The sequence below is a fragment of the Conger conger genome, chromosome 3, assembly GCF_963514075.1.
Source record: "Conger conger chromosome 3, fConCon1.1, whole genome shotgun sequence".
NCBI lineage: Eukaryota > Metazoa > Chordata > Actinopteri > Anguilliformes > Congridae > Conger > Conger conger.
The window spans coordinates 19,235,167-19,254,589 of record NC_083762.1 but is presented as its reverse complement, the minus strand read 5'-3'; the positions used below and the strand labels follow the sequence as shown (position 1 = coordinate 19,254,589).

The 19,423-nt window shown below is 41.3% G+C and overlaps 2 protein-coding genes across 4 annotated transcripts; both read right to left on the bottom strand.

Moving 5' to 3' along the window:
- Window positions 1-457: 457 nt before the first annotated feature.
- Window positions 458-6,452, bottom strand: LOC133123824 (transmembrane protein 272-like). Of its 2 annotated transcripts, none has more exons than XM_061234436.1 (5): window positions 6,318-6,452; window positions 3,106-3,192; window positions 2,770-2,820; window positions 2,474-2,680; window positions 458-2,114 (listed from the first exon to the last, which is right to left on the bottom strand). In XM_061234436.1, the coding sequence occupies exons 2-5, from the start codon at window positions 3,170-3,172 to the stop codon at window positions 1,909-1,911; spliced, it is 531 nt and encodes a 176-aa protein (XP_061090420.1). In that variant the 5' UTR covers window positions 3,173-3,192; window positions 6,318-6,452; the 3' UTR covers window positions 458-1,908. The 2 variants fall into 2 exon arrangements, with proteins under 2 accessions (XP_061090420.1, XP_061090419.1); XM_061234435.1 differs by lacking the exon at window positions 6,318-6,452 and adding an exon at window positions 5,475-5,570.
- On the bottom strand, window positions 3,200-18,946 carry LOC133123823 (calpain-5-like). 2 transcript variants are annotated; one of them, XM_061234434.1, is made up of 13 exons: window positions 17,940-18,946; window positions 15,690-15,855; window positions 12,914-13,045; window positions 12,580-12,791; window positions 12,163-12,355; window positions 11,705-11,898; window positions 10,884-10,961; window positions 9,312-9,765; window positions 8,305-8,427; window positions 7,746-7,942; window positions 7,125-7,243; window positions 6,832-6,968; window positions 3,200-6,684 (listed from the first exon to the last, which is right to left on the bottom strand). In XM_061234434.1, exons 2-13 carry the CDS (start codon window positions 15,852-15,854, stop codon window positions 6,508-6,510), a joined length of 2,181 nt encoding a protein of 726 aa, XP_061090418.1. In that variant the 5' UTR covers window position 15,855; window positions 17,940-18,946; the 3' UTR covers window positions 3,200-6,507. The 2 variants fall into 2 exon arrangements, 1 of the variants encoding a protein (XP_061090418.1); XR_009708252.1 differs by lacking the exon at window positions 7,125-7,243 and having other exon boundaries at window positions 6,585-6,684.
- Between the last annotated feature and the right edge of the window lie 477 nt (window positions 18,947-19,423).

The window sequence follows — 19,423 nt, the reverse complement described above, 5'->3', positions numbered from 1 at the left end:
TTATTCTACCTGTCCTGCAGTGTAGAATTCAGACGTCCAAATGCTACAAAAACTGCCAATAGCAACCGAATAAGGGCAACCAAGAGAAAACCCTAATTTACACAAGACTTACATCATACATTCTTTTGGGCAAGCTGCTTCGTCAGTGCTTTTAGTTCTGTTATTGCACAAAAGAAAATTTCACCCCGTCCCCATACTGATTGAACAAGCATGTTCCTCAATATCCCGTTGAAAGAAAACACATCTGAGTGAAGTAGATTAAATATTAGTTGAATTAATCTTTGTGTCTATCACTGACACATAATACCTACTGGCTGCTTCCTTGATACGAAGTTAGCCATCATGACTGGAAAAGGTTGAACTAACAATTAAGTTCATTTTACAGAACGAGCTGGAGTAGCGCCTGCCATTTTTTGTCAGTAATAAGTACCAATACACAAAGAGAGCTTCTTACCGAGAGTGTAAGAAATGTCAGACAGTTCAGCGAAATGTCAAGTTCAGGAGAATGAAAATTACATTTTGTTCTTTCAGACTTCAATACCAATAAAGAGGAAAAACCCGGAATTGTCTCAAAAAGGAAGTTTCAACAGACTGAAATTTTCTGATGACTCGTCAGAGGTTTTGATGAGTCAAAAGTTGTGGTTAAAAAGTGTCTTCCTCGGATCATTGTGTATAATTGTGTAGGAACTAAATGCATTAGCAAAGAACAATTTTTTTACTTTCCACCCCCCTGGGGTGGGCAAAGGACCAGTTATGGACCAGAGCAGCCTGGTGGAAACTAACTTTGTCCCAGATGATAACATACATGGGCTGCTCTGGCCCATCCATCTGTGCTGGTGGAATCAGGATGTTGTGGAGGGTGTCTAAAAGGTGATCAGATGGGCAGTACTGTCGGGGCCAAGGTGGGCATGGTGTTAGAAAACTCCTAATTCTCATCCTCCTTCTCCACCTCTTACTCTACCTCTCACTGCAGTACTGGCATCTGTATTTCACGCTTTTGTTCATGTGTAAGTTGTGATTGCTAATTGAAACTGTCACGACTGGACTGCTCAAACTGGTGAGAAAGTAATGTGGCCAATTGGTAATTTTTGTTTAGAATTTTGAATGGTAGTGCTTTCCATGTGAGTACAAGAAATTACATTTGTAAGAAGTAGAAAATTGTGTAAAGTTTGACAAAAGGTGTGATATAGAATTGTGATCTGAGCGGAAACAGAATGTGCTTATATTTCTGCAGAAATGGTTTAGGGGTTTGATACCTACGTGTAAGGTTTTGGTTATTGTGTTTCATGTCTTGGTGTTAGTGTATAAACATTTGAAAAAAACTGTAAAATTACATTCCAGCTTGAAGTAATTTCAAACAATGGGAAATAGGTAGAACTGTCACTATTAAATAACTGCAATGTATTTATTCCTCTTAATCTGTGTACCATACAGTATGTTGGTGACAGAACCCACTGTTCTAGAAAATTATGTGTTCATTATCAGTTCCATGTTACGGGCTACAATAACGCAAGGACAACAGATGAAGCTTTGTTTTCATTCTTCACCACTGGCTCATTCAAGCACACTATGGTCTTGCTTCAGGTATGTCTCAAACAACGGTAAATTTACAATTTGACTAAAATGTTTATAAATAAAAAATGTTGGCTTCTGAGGTTAAATAATATTTTGTACAGAGAATTATAGGAGAAAACTCTGGCAATGTGACAGAAGAATCAGGTTAAATAAAGTGGACATATAGTTTAATGACAATAAGAAATATTGGTGGATGAAAATAATAAAGGGGATGGTCCAGAGAGGATGAAGAACTAGATGGTGTACAAGGAGCAAGGTCCTTTCCTTTGGGAGTGTTCCACAGAGAGACAGCCAACACAATTTGGGCTCAGGGATAGAGGCTCCCACCCTGTCTCAGGCATCTCTGCTGTGTTGCATGTGGGGCCCAGCCTTCTTACACAGACACATGCATATTAGCACACAGCAACACAATGCAAACAACATGTAAACCACTGTGGTAGTCCAGAATGCAAACAGGTACAATGTCCTATTACAGTATGGCATGTTGGGTTGGGTCTGATTATAGTTGGCGGGATAGATGGAGTAGATCCATACATTTCCTGCAGAGAAGCAAAGCAGACATGCATTTTAGGACTTGTGCCAAAGGTAAGATAAAGTAAAGAATTTCATTGATATGAAAAAGTACTGATATGAAAACTATGTCCTGTATGGTAATTATTTCATTTGTTCTACGCAGTTCTGTCTTGGAAAGCCATCAGCGGCAAGTGATTCTATGAGGTCCCTACTCTACTCTCGATCTGCAAGAAGCAGCCAATATAACCACTGTCTCTTCATTCTCTGGGTCCTTCCCAGTATCATCCATACCCGCCTCCCTCTTCTCCAGAATCTCCAAGCTTTCCTTTCTCTATTCCCCTTGCCTTCCCTTCACCTCCTCCACTCCCCTGATGCTGAGTCTCACCGGCTATGAACCAGCAGAAGAGGAAGAAGGATACCATAGAGTTCCAGACATTACAAATGGTGCTGAGGGTGCTGTTACCCCCGTCCTCAGGCTCCCGAGCACAAGGCAGACAGGACAGGACCCCGAGCAACAGCGCAAATGTCCCCAACACCAGTAGGTAGATGGGGATGTAGTGCTGCTGGGGGCAGTCCCTCAGGAACACAGCTCCTGTGTGTGCAGGGTGTGAAAGGTTAAAGGTCACGGCATATTTTTGTTTAATCCAATCACAAAATACTTATTTTAAAGTTGGTACTTGCCTATGGCGATCTGTGCGATGGGTAAAGCACACATTAAAAGTTTGGAGAACGCTATAGTGTGAGCAAAAAGATGGAGATGGTAAAGTCAGAATCAGTTTTCAATTTGCCCTTTAAATATTGTTGGCAATATCCACCTTATTGGATAAGCATGGTCCTTTATATATACGTATTCTTAAAATCCTTTTATGATTTTAACGAGCAAAAATACCCTTGAATAGATTAAATGCAGTGTGCTTTTATGGCTTCTGGTCTCAGTCCCTTATTGCTATCTGTCCCATCAAAAATATTAGTTTAGTATTACTGGTGTACACATGAGTACTGCTAAAGTGCATGTACCTAGTACAGGTGTGCTGACTTGTGGAGGATTTTGCATGTTCTGCAGCAGGTATCTCCTGCTATCCATGGTGACTGGTATGAACAGATCTGCAAGGGATACAGAAAGCCTTTTTAAAATGAGGCTTGTGGCACGAGTGGTGGTTCATGTTGCCAGTGGTTTCTTTTGTGGGAGAATACTACATTTCCTGCTCTCACACTCAATCTCATGTAACACACATTGAAAAATGAGAACAATTGACTTCTTCACCTTCCACCACCACCACCTCACCCCTGTTCTACACATTTACTCCATTTAGGTTGACATTATTATCTGCAACAATTCTTTCTATTTGCAATATGTATGAATGATGAATAACGCAAATGCCTGCTGTCCGGGTGAAGGTAACACAGCATCTAAGTACTGTGTACATGAAGTTTATAAGCTATTATCAATAACTAACATATGGGATATATGAGAAAGTGCATGAGAATATGTGCCAACGGAATCAAACTTAATGACCATACCATCTGTGCAAGAGTAGTAAAATTCATAAATACATAAAGCCGAAAAGGTCACAGTATTAAAGAACTGATAAGCCGCTGCTACAGTTACAGAAAACTCTTGATAGCAGGGAAGCAACCTAGTGATGACCCTATTTTGCATGCTGCCAGTTTAACAGACCTCATTACAATGGCAGGCTTTCAACAGAAGATTACTGCCAGTGGTCAGAACCAGAAGAGGGTAGGGTGGGTGGCAGCACAGCAATGCAATAGACATTTCACTTCAGCACCATATATGGCAATGCAATAGAAAGCCCTGCAATGGATGGCTTTTGAATCATGTAGCTTAAACAATATGTTTAAAACACATATTTACAAGAATATGTTTGTATCCAGTTTTGAAACATGGAAACACCTAAACAAGTTTACGATGTTAATTGTTTTTCAGTTTTCGTAACCACATAATAAACTCCAATAACTTATATGACAAATAACAGGAACAAATAAGTATAATGTATATGACAAACACTTATATTTACTCTAAAATATTAGTATTGTAAGCAATATTAATACAGGTGATCAGTTCCGGCATACTTTGCTGTTAAGGTATTCTGTCCATGTTAGCAAATGTGATTGTACTTCACTGTTTATTGTAAAGACGGGGAACAAACACAAAATATCAGTGCATTTTGCATCCCTTTGGTCCAAGATTCATCATTCATAATGTCTAAGGCTGCAATGCATAAGGTAGACAACAGTCCTTGGCCAGGAATATTACAGTCTTATTTGGATCTTCATCATTGCCTAATCAGAATGGTAAAATTGTGTGTCAGGGCAACATGTGTTCACAAGACTACATTTAATTATGTTCACACTGCTCTGAAAACATAAAATCCCCATGGATGACATACACACATTGTATCACATCCACATTGAACTTCATATTGTCAAACATATTTAATTGGGTTTAGGTTTTGAGTGAATGGAGTTTCAATATACAACCCATCCACAGAATATGAATGGTTTACTTCATAAAAATATTTTTTGTATCTTATAATTTTCTGCCAATTTGGGACGCCCAATCACAATTCAACTCCAACTCTGCTATTAGGAAGAGCACAGACAGTAGGTACATGCTCTCTTCAAAAACGTGATGCCAAGCAGCTGCTTCTTGTTACACCACAGCCCAGAGTTTATACCGTTTACCATTGAACTGTATGGTTTATACCCAGAACATTATGCCTGACTGTCCACCGGGGGTCGCTGGGTAGTGAAAGAAACGGTCGACCTGGCTAACTGAATCCATAACTGGGTAACTGCCAATTATGCATATTATCCATATTCAGCACTTGCAATGTCTGAATTCGAGTCTTTTTAATTCAAGTTTCCCTTTTTAAAATATGAGGGTAGGCCTACATGTACGGCAATTTGTACTGATTGTCGAAAATAGTCAAATGAGGACTGAAGATGTCTACGTAGCCTACTCTTGATTGAATGCAAAGGTTGAAGAATTAATAGGTCTCTGGTGGAAGAAAATAATATTGTACGTAACTTAAATCATAGGATTATGGTCAATTACAAACGTGGTAACTTGGAAGAGCCATCGCGTTTAGATATTAAATCATACTGAAAACGGATAGCTAGTCAAATGCGGGCTATTATAGGCATATTTTTTCATATATTTATTTGTTAGGAAATAATGTTTAAACCATAATGGTCTGTGTAGCGTAATTGATTTGGATGTTCGCTTTGTGGGTAGTACTATAACGTCTGTCTACAAGTTACAATAATAACTAACTGACCCAAAGAAAACTGTTAAACGGAAGAATTTAAATATTTGAATATCCCAGAGGAATGTCAATATACGAATAACGAATAACGAATCTTACCGGTTGTGGAAGCACTTGCTCGGAAAAATGGATGTACAATAAACCCAAAGTAATTTACTTTAAGTAAATCCAGGAGCAGCTGCATATGCTATAGCTAAAGGTGCAGGCGGAGACACGAGCATATTCTAAACTTTCTCCGAGCGCTTAGCCTAGGCTACTGATGGAGATAACCTTGGCGCGACTTGTTTTTGGTGTTCTTAGACACCAGGATATTCCATGGCATTATGCACGCAACTCGCAACGCCAATCTATCGGCCATACGACTGATATTATTGTTGTATGGCAAAGATTATGGAAATAAATTTGAAAACAGAAAACATACAACAAAAAAGTACGGATAACACCTGCTGTAGCATGCAAGTTGCTTTCCAGTTTGATGTTTTAGACCACGAAGGCGCGAATGCCATATGTTGCCACTGTAAAGTCGGTAGGTCGTCAAAAAACCTCTAAAATATGCTTATTCACATACAAAGCCCGAGCCAATTGTAAACATTGAAACAATAAGCCAGAGAGTAAATGATCCGTTTAACCCAGGCAGAATGCGAAAGTAAATAAGGCAACAATCTGTGATAATGTGCTGTTTCTCAATGTCTGACCAGCAGAGGGAGATGTAAATAAAGAACAGCATTTCGGACTTGGCTTCACCTTGCTGAACCAGGCAGGTGTTTTATTGATGAGGCAGTGTGTATGGGATAGGCAGGCCTACTGTCTAAGAGCAGTGTTCAATAGGTAGGTCTACGTCAACAGGCGATAATATTGAACATCCCTGTATGACGTAGGTGCCACTCAGCTGAAATTAAGTTTTATCTATTGAAAACCATGTTTTTCATCTGTTATACTTACTGTCTGATATCTGCCATTTTGTCCCAGGCTAAAAAAATATGCTAGCTGCATTACCCATATCCACAGGGCTGCATTGTCCTGCCAGGAATGTCCAACAGTGCATTGTCCCTGCATTGTCACATCAGCAAATAAGGCTTCACTGAGAAAAGATGTCCAGGACGTGGCAGCTGTAACAGCCCACAGCCGCCAGTTACAGATCAGTTAGACACTGACTAGAAGAGGTCTCCACATAGATGCATCCCCGAGATGCTGAGCGAGATTGGCCACCTTGCAGATCAATCACCCGCGTACGTCCCCTCTCAACATCCCCTGTCTGTAGTCGTGCTCCGCCCAGCATAGTGTCCCATAGCCAGCCATGGCACCACAGCTACAGTGCACCACACAGAGAGAGAGAGAGAGAGAGAGAGAGAGAGAGAGAGAGAGAGAGAGAGAGAGAGAGAGAGAGTAGGACAGAGTTGTTATGGTCTCCATGCTGCCCCTTCCCCCAGTACAATGCTTTTGGGGTGGGACTAACCTCAATGGAAATGTGAGTGTCTGGTTGCCGCCTGTAGAATATGGCTTTAGTGTTGAACTCAGGATTACTGTCCTGCTTGAATACATGTGTCCTTATAGTGTCATTCTCACATCGTATGACAGCATACACATCTGGGGCTGCAAGACAAAGGCAGACAATGCAGTAAATATACAGAGGGGAAAAACACAATGCATGATAGAGAAAGAGGGATGAGAGTAGGGTTTCAAATGTTCAGATTTTAGAGCTTCCCAGCAAATGTTCAGGTTGGCTTGTGTCCTCCTAGTGAGTATTACCTGTCTGTTTGGGCTGACCCAGGCCAGAAGCTCGGCGCAGGTGCACTGTGGTAACCATACATGGCTGGGGTACACAGCACTGCCAGATTGAGGGAGAGGGTAAGTCCTCCTTTAGCTCCCTGAGAGAGAACAACATAAAGGTGTGTCTATGAAGAGGGGTGGAATGGGTGCAGAGAGGTGGTAACAGAGAGGGTGAGACTGGGAGACAAAGAGAAGGGAGCAGGACAGAGAAAGAAATCAAAGGCAGAAGAAAAAGGTGAGAAGAGTAATAATGAGAGAAATAGAGGTATTACAATGAGGAAACAGAAAAGTAGAGTGAACATGTGTGCATATATATGTTTATGTGTGTTAAATGTGGGTGGGTCAGTGCAGAAAATATTTTCCCCCTTTCCACTGTGGGCCAAACCTAGCTTGAACTTTCCACTGTGCTGGGTTTGGCTTGAACAGGGCTTATCCAGGAACACAAGCCCACTCGACCAGTCCCTAGCATTCACATCATTAACTAGCTAGCTTAGCTTTAAGTTAGTAAAGTTTTTAAGAAGTTATCTATGTTCTATTTTACCTTAGAGAAGATACTGAAATCCCTGTACCGTCTTTACGAGTGGAGAGTGATTTTCTCACCTCAAGTGGACATGGGAGTGGGAGAAGAGCCTCAGCAGGAACCTCCCAGTGGATCCTGGCTGGAAGGTGGTAGGTAACAGGGTGTAGCGGCCAGGGCCCAGGGTCACCCTCAGAGCCACACTGCGGGAGTCCATGTACACAGAGCTGGCAGCCTGTTCCCCCACACAATGCACTCGGGTCATCCGGTTCACCTCCACCTGAGAGAAGAGTGGGTTTAGTTATCACAGTGATTCCAGCTGTATACTCCCCTCTTGTCAAACTCACTGCCTCTTTGACTCACCTCATAATGCAGACAGTGCTATTGGTTCATTCTCTCATCATTAACTGCCTGATTCAGCCTTGCTCATTTACTTTTAAGCAACTCACTGGCTCATATCACTCATTCACTATTCACGTACACTGCTGGTGGGGGAGAACAAAATGGTGTTGCTGATGGAGTTGATCAGACTCTTAAGGAAAAGCTTGAAACCAGAAAACACTGTGTGCCTCCAGCACCAGAGATACAGGACCTGGGCTTGGCCCCTGTATTGTACATGAAGCCCCAGTGTCTCTGACTTACCCTCAGCACTTCGAAACCGATAGGCAGATTATCCCCTCCTCCTTCTCTCCTTCGTATTCTCCGGTCCTCCTGCTGCAGGCAGATCAGCACCTCATCCCCCTGTCCCTGCACCTCAAACATAAACTGAGAGAGAGGCTTTGATCACATTCACACTAAAACAAAGAGATTTGGTGTGCAATGTAGCATCACCTTATGTCTTTATTGTACCTCACTTTTACCTCAGACTAACATTAAATCTTCATTATGGCCTCAATGAGACATGGCAATATATAAATTGTGTTCATACATTTCTAGTAACCAGGGACAAACACAGCAGACATACGCTAACAAACTTCTTCTAGGTTTTTTGCCATCATAAAATTGACTTATTGTGCTACATATAACATTCATATTGCATTGCATGCAGCATATTTGGGAAATATAGGGAAGTATTGTGGAAATATAGGGAAATATAGGGCAGTATTTTCAACAGTGGGGTGTGTTTTGGCCATTCCATTTCTGAATATATCCCTGTCCAAATAAAATAACTGAACTTTACAGGTGTCATCAATGAAAAATGTATTGAACATAATTTATCCATTGACCAAAGAGAGAAAGTCAAATTTCTCCTATATGTTTTTTAAACTGGGAAGCCCAATTATATGGAGCTATTGCCTCTACTACCAAGGTCATCCCAAGGTACAGTACTTATTTGGAGGAAGGTCAAGTAAATTAGCCCGTTGGGGGCACCCCTGCTGTGGCAACAACTTTAACTGCTTACTAAACGAAATAGCGTGATGTTTCCCAAATAAACAGCCTCAAAATAGCTGTCTCACATCTATTTTCACTCTGTGTTGAGATTTAGGAACACAAAATGAGAATACCAAGGGTATTAATACCATACATAGCAGCAAGAACAGTGTGTCTGCCAGTGGGACCAGTCTTGAGTGTCAATCATTTTGTAAGATATGTGCATCAGTCAGCGTTGTGTATTTAAGTACCATGCCAAAGTATTTTTAATGTCTTACCTGGGGGTTGTACAGGAAGGTGTCTCGGTGGTTGATGCAGCCCCCACACCTGCTATTCTTGTCCACTTGTCCGTCCCACATTATGCCCCTTAATCCATCTCTGAAGTTGCTCTCTTGCCTTTCCTTCCTAGTGATCTTCTCTCCTCCTTTCCCTCCTCCAGCCTTGTTTCTCTGTCCCCATGTTGTCCCATCCCTCTGTCGCTTCCCCAGTTGATCTTCTTTTCTGTCACCCTTTGGGCCCCTCTCTCCTTCTCTGGACAAACCCCTCTGGTCCTCATGTTTGCTTGGCCCCTTGAGTAGGGGGATGCTCCCTGGAGGTCTCCCAGGTCCCGGTGCCCACTCCCCAGGACAGCGCACCTCTTTCCAGTGGGAGGTGGGCCACAGCAGAGCCTTCTCTGCCAACCGGCACACCATCACGTCCGTGAAGTAACAGCAGAAGTCCTCAAACTCCATCCTGACCCAAGCACATAACACACACACACACACAAGCACATAAAATGAGGTCCGAAATTATTTGGACTGTGGAACATCCATATTGGGAGATCCCTGGAGGAATTACATCTCTTTTTTTTACATAGTCCCTCCCAATTTAGGGGACAAAAACTAGTTGGACAGTTAGTTTAGTTTCAGCTGTTTCTGATTAGTCGGTTCTGGAAAAAGGTCTTGTGGACAGGTGATACCAAGATTGACTTTCTATCAAAGCGATGGCGAAAGCAAAGTGTGTAGGCTAAAAGGAACTGCCCCAGAACCAAAGCTCCCATCATCTGTGAAACATGGTGGGGGTGTTATAGTTTGTGTATGTATTGCTGCCACAGGTGCTGGCTCACTTGTGTTTATTGATAATGTAGCTGCTTATAGCAGCAGAATAATTAATTTTACAGAGGCATCTTATCTGTTCAAGTTCAATTAAATGCCTCCAAACTCATTGGATAGTGCTTCATTCCACAAGAATCCAAAACATATAGCAGTGCTCTCTTTCTTCTTAATGATGGTTGAAACAGTGTTTCAGTAAGCCTATTGTTTGTTATAGGGTCCATGACTGTTCATTTCTAATGTCTCAGGGTCAGTGACTTTCTTGACTTTCATTGGCACTAGTTTGCATGTTGACAAACACCAATAATGGACACCAAAGACAAACTCCTAGAATCAAGACTAGATACCAACAGCTTGCTTATACCTGCACTCAGGAAGTGATTGAATACACCTGATAAATCAGAAATGTTTGGTCCCCTAAAACAGGATGGCTATGGATAAAAAGGTATGGAATGATCAGCCAACATAGATGTAAATACCCTCGAATGAAAGGTGACAGTCTGCATTTTAAGTCATTGCTTCATTTCGAATCCAAGAGTACGGAGCCAAAATAACAGAAATTTTACCACTGTCCAAATACTTAAGGACACATGTATATGTGCATGCACAAACACACAAAGATATGTCAGATAACATCAGATATGTACGCATTTATTAAAATGTACTCTCAGTAGTACTCAGCTGTTATTTAAAGCAAATGTTCAGTGCACACTGGAGCAGTTAGAGAGTGTCTGATTGATTGATAGACAGCTTATTTACCAGAACTCTCCTACATCTCTTACTGTGAGGCCCATCTTCTCCCTCTCACTGCGACCCACCTGCTGCCATTGATGTGACCTGTGATTTACAGCATACAGATGAAGCAAGTTACTATAATACACCTAAGGAGACAGAATGGGAATATTACATTATTAATAAGTATACACTCAGTCAGCACTTTATTAGGTGTCTATTAGACTTATTTTTAAGACGTATTAGGTTTTCTGCTGCTGTAGCCTATCCACTTAGAGGTTTGACTCGTTGTGTGTTCAGATGCTCTTCGGCATACCACTGTTGTAATGCATGGTTATTTGCGTTACTGTGTCGTTCCTGGCAGCTTCAACCAGTCTGGCCCTTCTTCTCTGACCTCTCTCATTAACAACGTGTTTCTGCCCACAGAACTGCTGCTCACTGGATGTTTTTTTATCTTTTTCAAACCACCCTGTCTGGGACCAACAATCATTCCATGGTCAAAGTCACTTAGATCACATTTGTTCAGCATTCTGACATTCGGTCTGAAAAACAGCTGAACCTCTTGACCATGTCTGCATGCTTTTATGCATTTAGTTGCTGCCACATGATAGGCTGATTAAATATTTGCATTAACAAGTTGGTCTACAGGTCTACCTAATAAAGTGATCAAGAAAGTCAGAATGTTTGTATAATTTAATGGACATCACACAATAAAGTAAAACCCAAACCCAGGAGTAATTTGACTTCCTATTCAATGAGCTAGTTGAGATGAGAATAGAATAGATTGTGGATCTCCACACACACAAACACAGACACGCATACACAGTACCGATGCTTGCCCAGCTCACCCCTGGCTCCATGCTCCTGTCCAGTCGGCCGTACCCCAGGGATTCCGCATACGCACCATGTGGACTCGTGACGTCCCACACACACCAAGGAACTGCTCCCCGAGACGCATCTTCCGCACCGCCGTGATGCCGTACGCGTGACCCCGTACAAGACCGCAGTCCAGCACAGACTCCACCATTTCCCCCTCTGCGGGCTGGGAAGGATGAAGTGCAGAACAGAGAGGTAGAGCAGATGAGTTTTCCAAAGTCAGTGATGTTGAGGAGTGAACTACTGATATGTACTTATATGAAGTGGAATTGGAACCGCTCTGTAACCTAATATAAAATAAGAAACAGCGGGACTGAGCAATATTTTTTATTCAGTATTTTAGCTGAGTACAGACTACAACTAACCAACAACCAGTAGCACTACCTCCCTCCCCGCACACCATACCCCCACGCCCTTGTGCGGTTCTGACCCGAATGTAGCAGGTGATGAGAGCTTGGCGGGTGTGTGCACGGGCCAGAGTCTGGAACAGTGCTCTCCTCCGGTCAGAATGGTGGGTCAGAACCTCCCTGTCCAGGCTGATGGGCTCGGACACACCCCCAGTGAAATCCACCAATGCCTCAGCAGTATTGCCCCCCTCCAGGGCCTCATAACAGCCATTGAGTCTGGGGGGAATCAGGAGGAAGGGTGAGAATAGGAAGGTGGAGTACAGTAAGCAGGAGTGAATGAGTGGATTCCACGTTCACCAATGACAAAAATGAAGGATCAGCATTGAATGTCAGTATGTAACTTTCATGTAAAATTCATCCAATCTCTCAACAGCACTTAATTTTACACTTAATTCTCGAGTTGTGGAGTAAAGCAGCAGGGGTTGCAGAAGCCCGCTCACTTTGCATACGCCTTCTCCAGCAGGGCACTCCAGAACTCGCGAGGGGAGCCAGAACGGCAGAAGAGCAGCGCTCCGTCCTGGCCTACTGGAAGGCGGTCGTCGATGACCACATCTGTCCAGCAGCCCAAGCGCCAGAAGCGGAAGTGGAATATGCCGGCATACAGGTCTAAACGTTTGGGGTTCCACTCCTGCTCCGTGTGATCCGGAATCACCTGGGTGGGAAGGTAATGCAATTCAGCTGATGTTGTAGATGGTTGTTTGTTATTAATCTATAATTAATAGTAAAATTTCAATTAGTGATTTTTTAGAAAAACAGGGTAAAATTACATTTTACCTTCTTCCAGAGCGAGGGTTCAGTAGCTAGGCATGATGTAGCAGCCACCATCCAGCAATTGCCTAGACTGCCCTGGTGTAGGTCTCTAGAGCTGATGCCATCAACAAAGAGCCTAGGGTCTTTACAGAATTCCTGAGAGAGAGAGAGGGGGGAGAGAGAGAAAGTAGGGTGGAGAGAGAATGTGTGTGTGTGAGAGAAGCTGGTTGTAGGTAAACATACCATTTTGAATGATTGTATATGTATATTTTGTTATGTGATTGATTTGGTTGAATGATCTATAATTTACAGTACCATCCATAATGTTTGGGACAAAGACCCATCCAGACTGATGATGTTAATAGGTCACAGACATCAGGAAGTCATGGCATGCAAAGGATATGCAACAAAATACTAAACATGACTACTTTCATTTACATAACATTGCTGTGTCCAAACCATTATGGTGTCCTGAAATGGGGGGACTATGTATAAACACTGCTGTAATTTCTACATGGTGAAACCAAAATGTACACTCATTGAGCACTTTATTAGGAACACCTACTTATTAATGTAATTATCTAATCAGCCAATCATGTGGCAGCAGTGCAATGCATACAATCATGCAGATACGGGTCAAGAGCTTCACTTAATGTTCACATCAACCATCAGAATGGGGAAAAATGTGATTTCAGTGATTCAGACAATGTGGTTTGAGTATCTTAGAAAATTTCCTGGGATTATGACCTCATCTCTGCTTCAAGTTTATAATTGGAAATGTATGTACTTTTATTTAATCTGGTTTTTCTTTCTACAAACCGGTGTCAACCAGTGGCAGATGGGTTCCCATACTGAGTCAGGTTCTGCTCAAGGTTTCTTCCTGTTTCCAGGGAGTTTTTCCTTGACACTGTTGCCCTAGGTGTACTCTTGGGGCTCGGTTTCTCTGTAAAGCTTCTTTGCGACAAAGGCCCTTTGTAAAAAGCGCTATACAAATAAAATTGAATTGAATTGAATTGAATGACTAGAAACTAGAGTTCTAGAGTTGACAGAGAATGGTGCAAAAAAAACAAAAAACATGCAGTTTATGTGTTCTGTGGGCAGAGGTCAGAGTAGAATAGGCAGACTGGTTCAAGCTGACAGGAAGGCAACAGCAACACAAATAACCACGCATTACAAGTCATATGCTGAAGAGCATCTCCAAACTCACAACAAGTGGATGGGCTACAGCAGCAGAAAAAAATACCCAATAAAGTGCTTACTGAGTGTATATGTATGCCATTTATTACAATCTGACAATGTGCACTTTAACCACATGTGATTTTTTTTATTACAAATCTCAAATTCTGGAGTTCAGAAGCAAATAAATAAATGACGGGTCGTTGTCCCAAACATTGTGGAGGTCACTGTATATTTTAAATTGTATTTGAGAGCATGTGGCAGCGCCATGTTGTTTTCACAGAGCTGTTGATCTGTGCTCTGACCCTTGATTGCCCTCTCTTTCCATCTCTCGGTCTCAGGTTACAGTGCTACGAGTTCACACTTCCACCTCTAATGCTTTCTCTTCCCCCACACACATACTGTAGATAGACATTCATTCAGATCAGCAATCACACTTTTGCACTGGTTTTAGGGCAACAATCTTTTTAACCAGTGGAAGTCCCCTTATATTTCAGCCCAGTGTGGAGTTGAACTTGACAGGAGACAAAAGCAGTATAATAGGTATAACCAGTAAGATGTGACATGGTAAGCAAACCATTTATAGGTACACATACCCTACTGGACAACACATCATTAACACTGTCACAATAAACAGCCAGTAATGTAAAAAAGAAACAACCTACAGAACCTTCTTTAATGACCCTGCATAAGCCTGCATTCATCCACCCTGGTGAGTGCACACTGTGCATGCCTTGTATATTTAACTGGCTTCTTATGAATAGTAAATGCCCACAGATACATCAAACCACTATATTTGCCTCGCCCAGGTCAAACATGTGCTATAGCAATCAGTGTTGTTTTTATATATCTCAGGCAAACACACCGATACCCTGCTAATGCCCCCTCCCAAATCCACACACGCGACATACACACTTTCCTCAGGATTTGGTTACACAGAAAAGACGCCTGTCCTTAATTAGAAAGGCCAGTAATGAACATCTTTTATAAGCTTGCTGAGTAGATATCTTGAATTAGACTGTTGCACCAAAGGGAGAAAGGAATTGCATTGGGAAAGGTCATGAACCCATGAAGAAGTCTTCCAAGTTTAAACCTGTTAGACTTGCGTTCTAGTGGGCCTGTGTGCATGTATGCCAGTGTGTGCACATGTGGGTGTAAGAGCATAATGCAATAGATTTAATGTCTTTTTTGCCTTTTCAGTTATATTATTTTAATTAAATACAAGTGATTTTTTTGCTTCTTTCCTAAATTAACATACACACTTAAAGATTATAACTGAGAATACATTCTCTCACTGTGTACTGTATGTGTTAGCTTGACTATCTTCTATAGACTGAACTAAGGGTCACACTTTACAATAAGGTACATGAATTAATGTATGTACAAATGCATTAATTAAGCATGAATGTATCTGTTAACTACTAACTAATCTTGAATAACCATAGGATAAACCTATAATTATTATCCATTAACAAGCTGTATTTTCATTCCAATACGATGGTGTAATGTTGAAGTAATGATTTAAAAATACATAAACAAAACTGTACAGATTCTGACCGATTCATGTAACCTTATTGGAACGTGTTAGAGATTAAATATTCCCCTGTCTCTCATGATGTCTCACCCTAGGTCTCTTCCAGGTGAGGCCAGGTGGGGGACAGCGACGGTAGAAGAGGGACTGGGAAGAGGCGGGGAAGTGGGGATCCTGAAAGAGAACACCCCGACGTAGGCAGGCACGCTTCAGCTGGTAGTAACGCTGTCCCTGGAACAGACAGACTCGCTCCGGCATTCTGGGAATCGCAGGGAGAGCGAGATGGAAATGCAGGCCAAAGAGAAAAAATATCACAGCAGAGCTAAACTGCATACACAAAACTACCCCTCGCTCCATTCTTCTTGTACTGTGTGATTCTCTCATTGACATGAAAATGTCACAGTACCCCTGCTGCCGTTACCAGCACATCACACCATGGAGAGAACCAAATAATTCAACATTTTTCCTTCCAGTGTAAAATGACAAAGACATCACTACCAGGGGAAAAAAACTTGATTTTAAGTCCATCTGCCAAAATTTCATATATTTACTATAAGCATATATGGATGTTTAGGGCACATTAACTTTCTCACAACAGCAACCACTAAAACCAATATCTATTTTACTGTGTGTTTTTTTGTTATTTGAGTTATTTCTGTTTTCTTTGTTGCTTTTGTTTTTGCAGAAACATTTTAAAGTTGGAAAGCAGCCTGGTACACAGCATAAAGTGAGAAGATCAACCCCAGATTTTAAAGGGTTAACTAACTGCAGGATGTCCAGACTCAGCCAATGTTAATGGCATACATTAGTGCTGGCAGCAGGGTAAGAGGTAGAGATTAGGAAAAGGTGCGGGGATAAATACAAGGAGCAAGAGAGTGTGACAGAGGAGAGAGAGATTTCGCCATTAGATCTAGTGTGGGCAGGGGGCCCATTGCTGGTCAAGTGAATGCGTCAGAGTGTGTGACCCAGGGTGATTCTGTGTCACTGAATGTGCCAGAAGAGTATGCCCATGCACTGAGTATCAGTCGTCCATTAGTAAGTACTACTGTTTTTCTGCAGCCGTATTTCTGTGTGCTTGCGGTGCGTATGTACAACATGTTCAAGTGTGTATACACAAGCCAGAGGTTAATACAATCCTCTGTCGTTTATCTGTCAGAAAGCTGAAATCTCCCAGATTGGAATTACAGTGTAATTTTCATCCACCCATGCTACATTTAGACTGAAATACAGAAAACAGTGTTTTCATCTTCCATGTTAAAGACTGAATGTATGGCATTGCAAAAATCTAATTAAATATCTAAAACATTTAATAATTACTTAAAGCTGAGATAAGCTATCTTTTTCTGTTAACCTGGATAGTACATATTTACATTCAGGTGCATATATTCAAGGATAGTCTGAACAAATAATGTGGAAAACATTTCTGGTGAGGAACGCTAAGCATTTGTCAATTTGAAAATAATTCCATTAGATTGCATATTCAAGACCTACACACAAAATAAGCAATAATGTAAATCATATAAAAATGTAAATAAATTGAAAAAATAGCTAGTTACACATATTAGTATGGATTCAATGCAAATATATTTTGTATTTACAGTATATTGCTATAGTACATAATATGTTCATATTTTATTAATCCTTTATTTTAATAGGTGGTCACATTGAGATAGGAATCTCTTTTTCAAGTGAGACCTATATACATAGGTATAAATATTGGATAGATTTAATTATTCATAAATGTTCTAACAAAATTCATCAAGCATCAAACACTGCTACTTCGAGCCATAAAATGCAAATAGCATGAAAGAAAAGCATTTTTATGTTCCATTTCCTTGCTCCCTACAATACAGGAATCACTTAGAATGGAGCCCTAGCCTCTCACACTTTATGCGGTATTATTAATTAAAACTGCCCTATTTATTTCTCAAGCTCTAATTTGACATCAAAATAAAGATATTGTTATGAAAAACCTAAGTGAGATATTTGTACCACACATGTGTACACCATACTACAAAACAGTGATATTGTTACTTTCATGGTCGTGTTTAAATTACAGATATACAATATACTTATGTAGTAGGTGTACAGCATGATATACAAGATATACTATATATGAGAACATACACAGTAAATTACAACTGCAATGTAAATATGAAGTAAAATATTCAGTGAAATATTTAGTTAATTAGCAAAAAATGATCCACCGTTATTTTATATTTTGTCTGAATCTGGAAAGAATTGTGTACACCATCCTATCCTTGTTACACCACAAACCACAGAAGGATATTCCCTTTAGAAACGAGTTAACAACTGCAGATCTCAAGTAAGATAGCCACCTACCTCTTTGTGACAACTTGTGAGACAGCCTTGCTCTATGTGGCAGAGAATTCCAGGAACTCAGATGAATTCACAGCAAGGTTCCTCCAGGTCATTAAAACAGTCTCCTCCGCGTCCTTGATCAAGGCCATTCATTCATCTCATATGCCTAGTTGAGGCCTTTAAATGGAGCTTTGCACTTGACATGTTATGGCCTTCGGGGCAATGTTTTCCAATGTATTGCATAAGCAAAAGCAATAATGTTCATTCCTGTTTTTGAATAAAAGTCGGTACTACACATGTCTACATGCCTGCATAGCATGTATGTTTGTGTTAGTCATTGCAAGTGTCTTTGTACCCATCCCTGTGAGCTTAAATTTCAATGTATATCGTCAGGTGTGATAGCATGTGTCTCAAAGTTACAGTGAGGCATTGTGTGACAGTGTGTGTGTGTGCGTGTAACAGCAAGTGGTATTGCGTGTCTGTGTCTGTGTCTGTGCGACAATGTGCAGTGTCATGTGATAGTATGTGCAGAGTAATATCAGGAGAGTTCTTTATCTGTGAGCTGGTGTAACCTCATCCTCCCAACAGACAAAGGACTATCTCCACATAGTGACATAACAGTCAATTAAAGACACAAACAAGCTGGTTTCGATTCACTGCCGCATGCCCCCTGAAACATACTAGCATGTAGCTTGCATGAGCACTCATGTACGATCACAGACTCACACAAATAACCGTAGCTGTTACTTCTCACAGACTGTGAGAGACAGACTGTGGTCAAGTGAAGCCATACTTAAGTAACATAAAACTACCTGCTACCCATGCACAAACACACACACACACACACACAGAAAAGCACTATGTTTCTACCACTGCTCTCTGGAGTGTGTGCATGTGTGTGAGGAAGGCTTCCCTGGTTCTCTGGCTTCTGCGTTTCCCTCAGTGCTGCTGTGTTTTGGCCCGTTCTCTCTCTTTTCAGCCCCTTTCCTCCACACGCGACCCAACTTGTGCCGCTTCCGTGATGCCTCTCCTTCTGTCAGCGCTCCTCCTTCCCCCTTTCCCATGAGACATATAAGCCCCCCCTCCCTTCTCTACCTCACTCTCTGCATATCTGTTGTCATTTAGCGCGTGTCGCTGACACCTGAATCCTCTAGAGAAAAAACTGTTAACTCCTTCATTTCCCCCCACCCTGACATTTCAGGCAAAAGCACATCTCACAAGCTTTTCTATTGCATACATATTACATATGGCTAGCATTAAGACTAGTATTTGTGAGGGCACTGAGCTCACATTCCATTAGTCTGTATCCGTAGGGTTAAACTGACAGGATTATATCTACATTCCAATGACTAATGTGGACGTGTTCAAATTTCCACTCCTAATCTCTATTCTCAGTAGAAATCTCTGAAACCACTGCACTTTACCTTTCAAGAAGCACCTGTCCTACATGTCAGAAGTTGTATTTTTCATAAATGAAACCGCTCTTAAACAAGATAAAGTTCTCA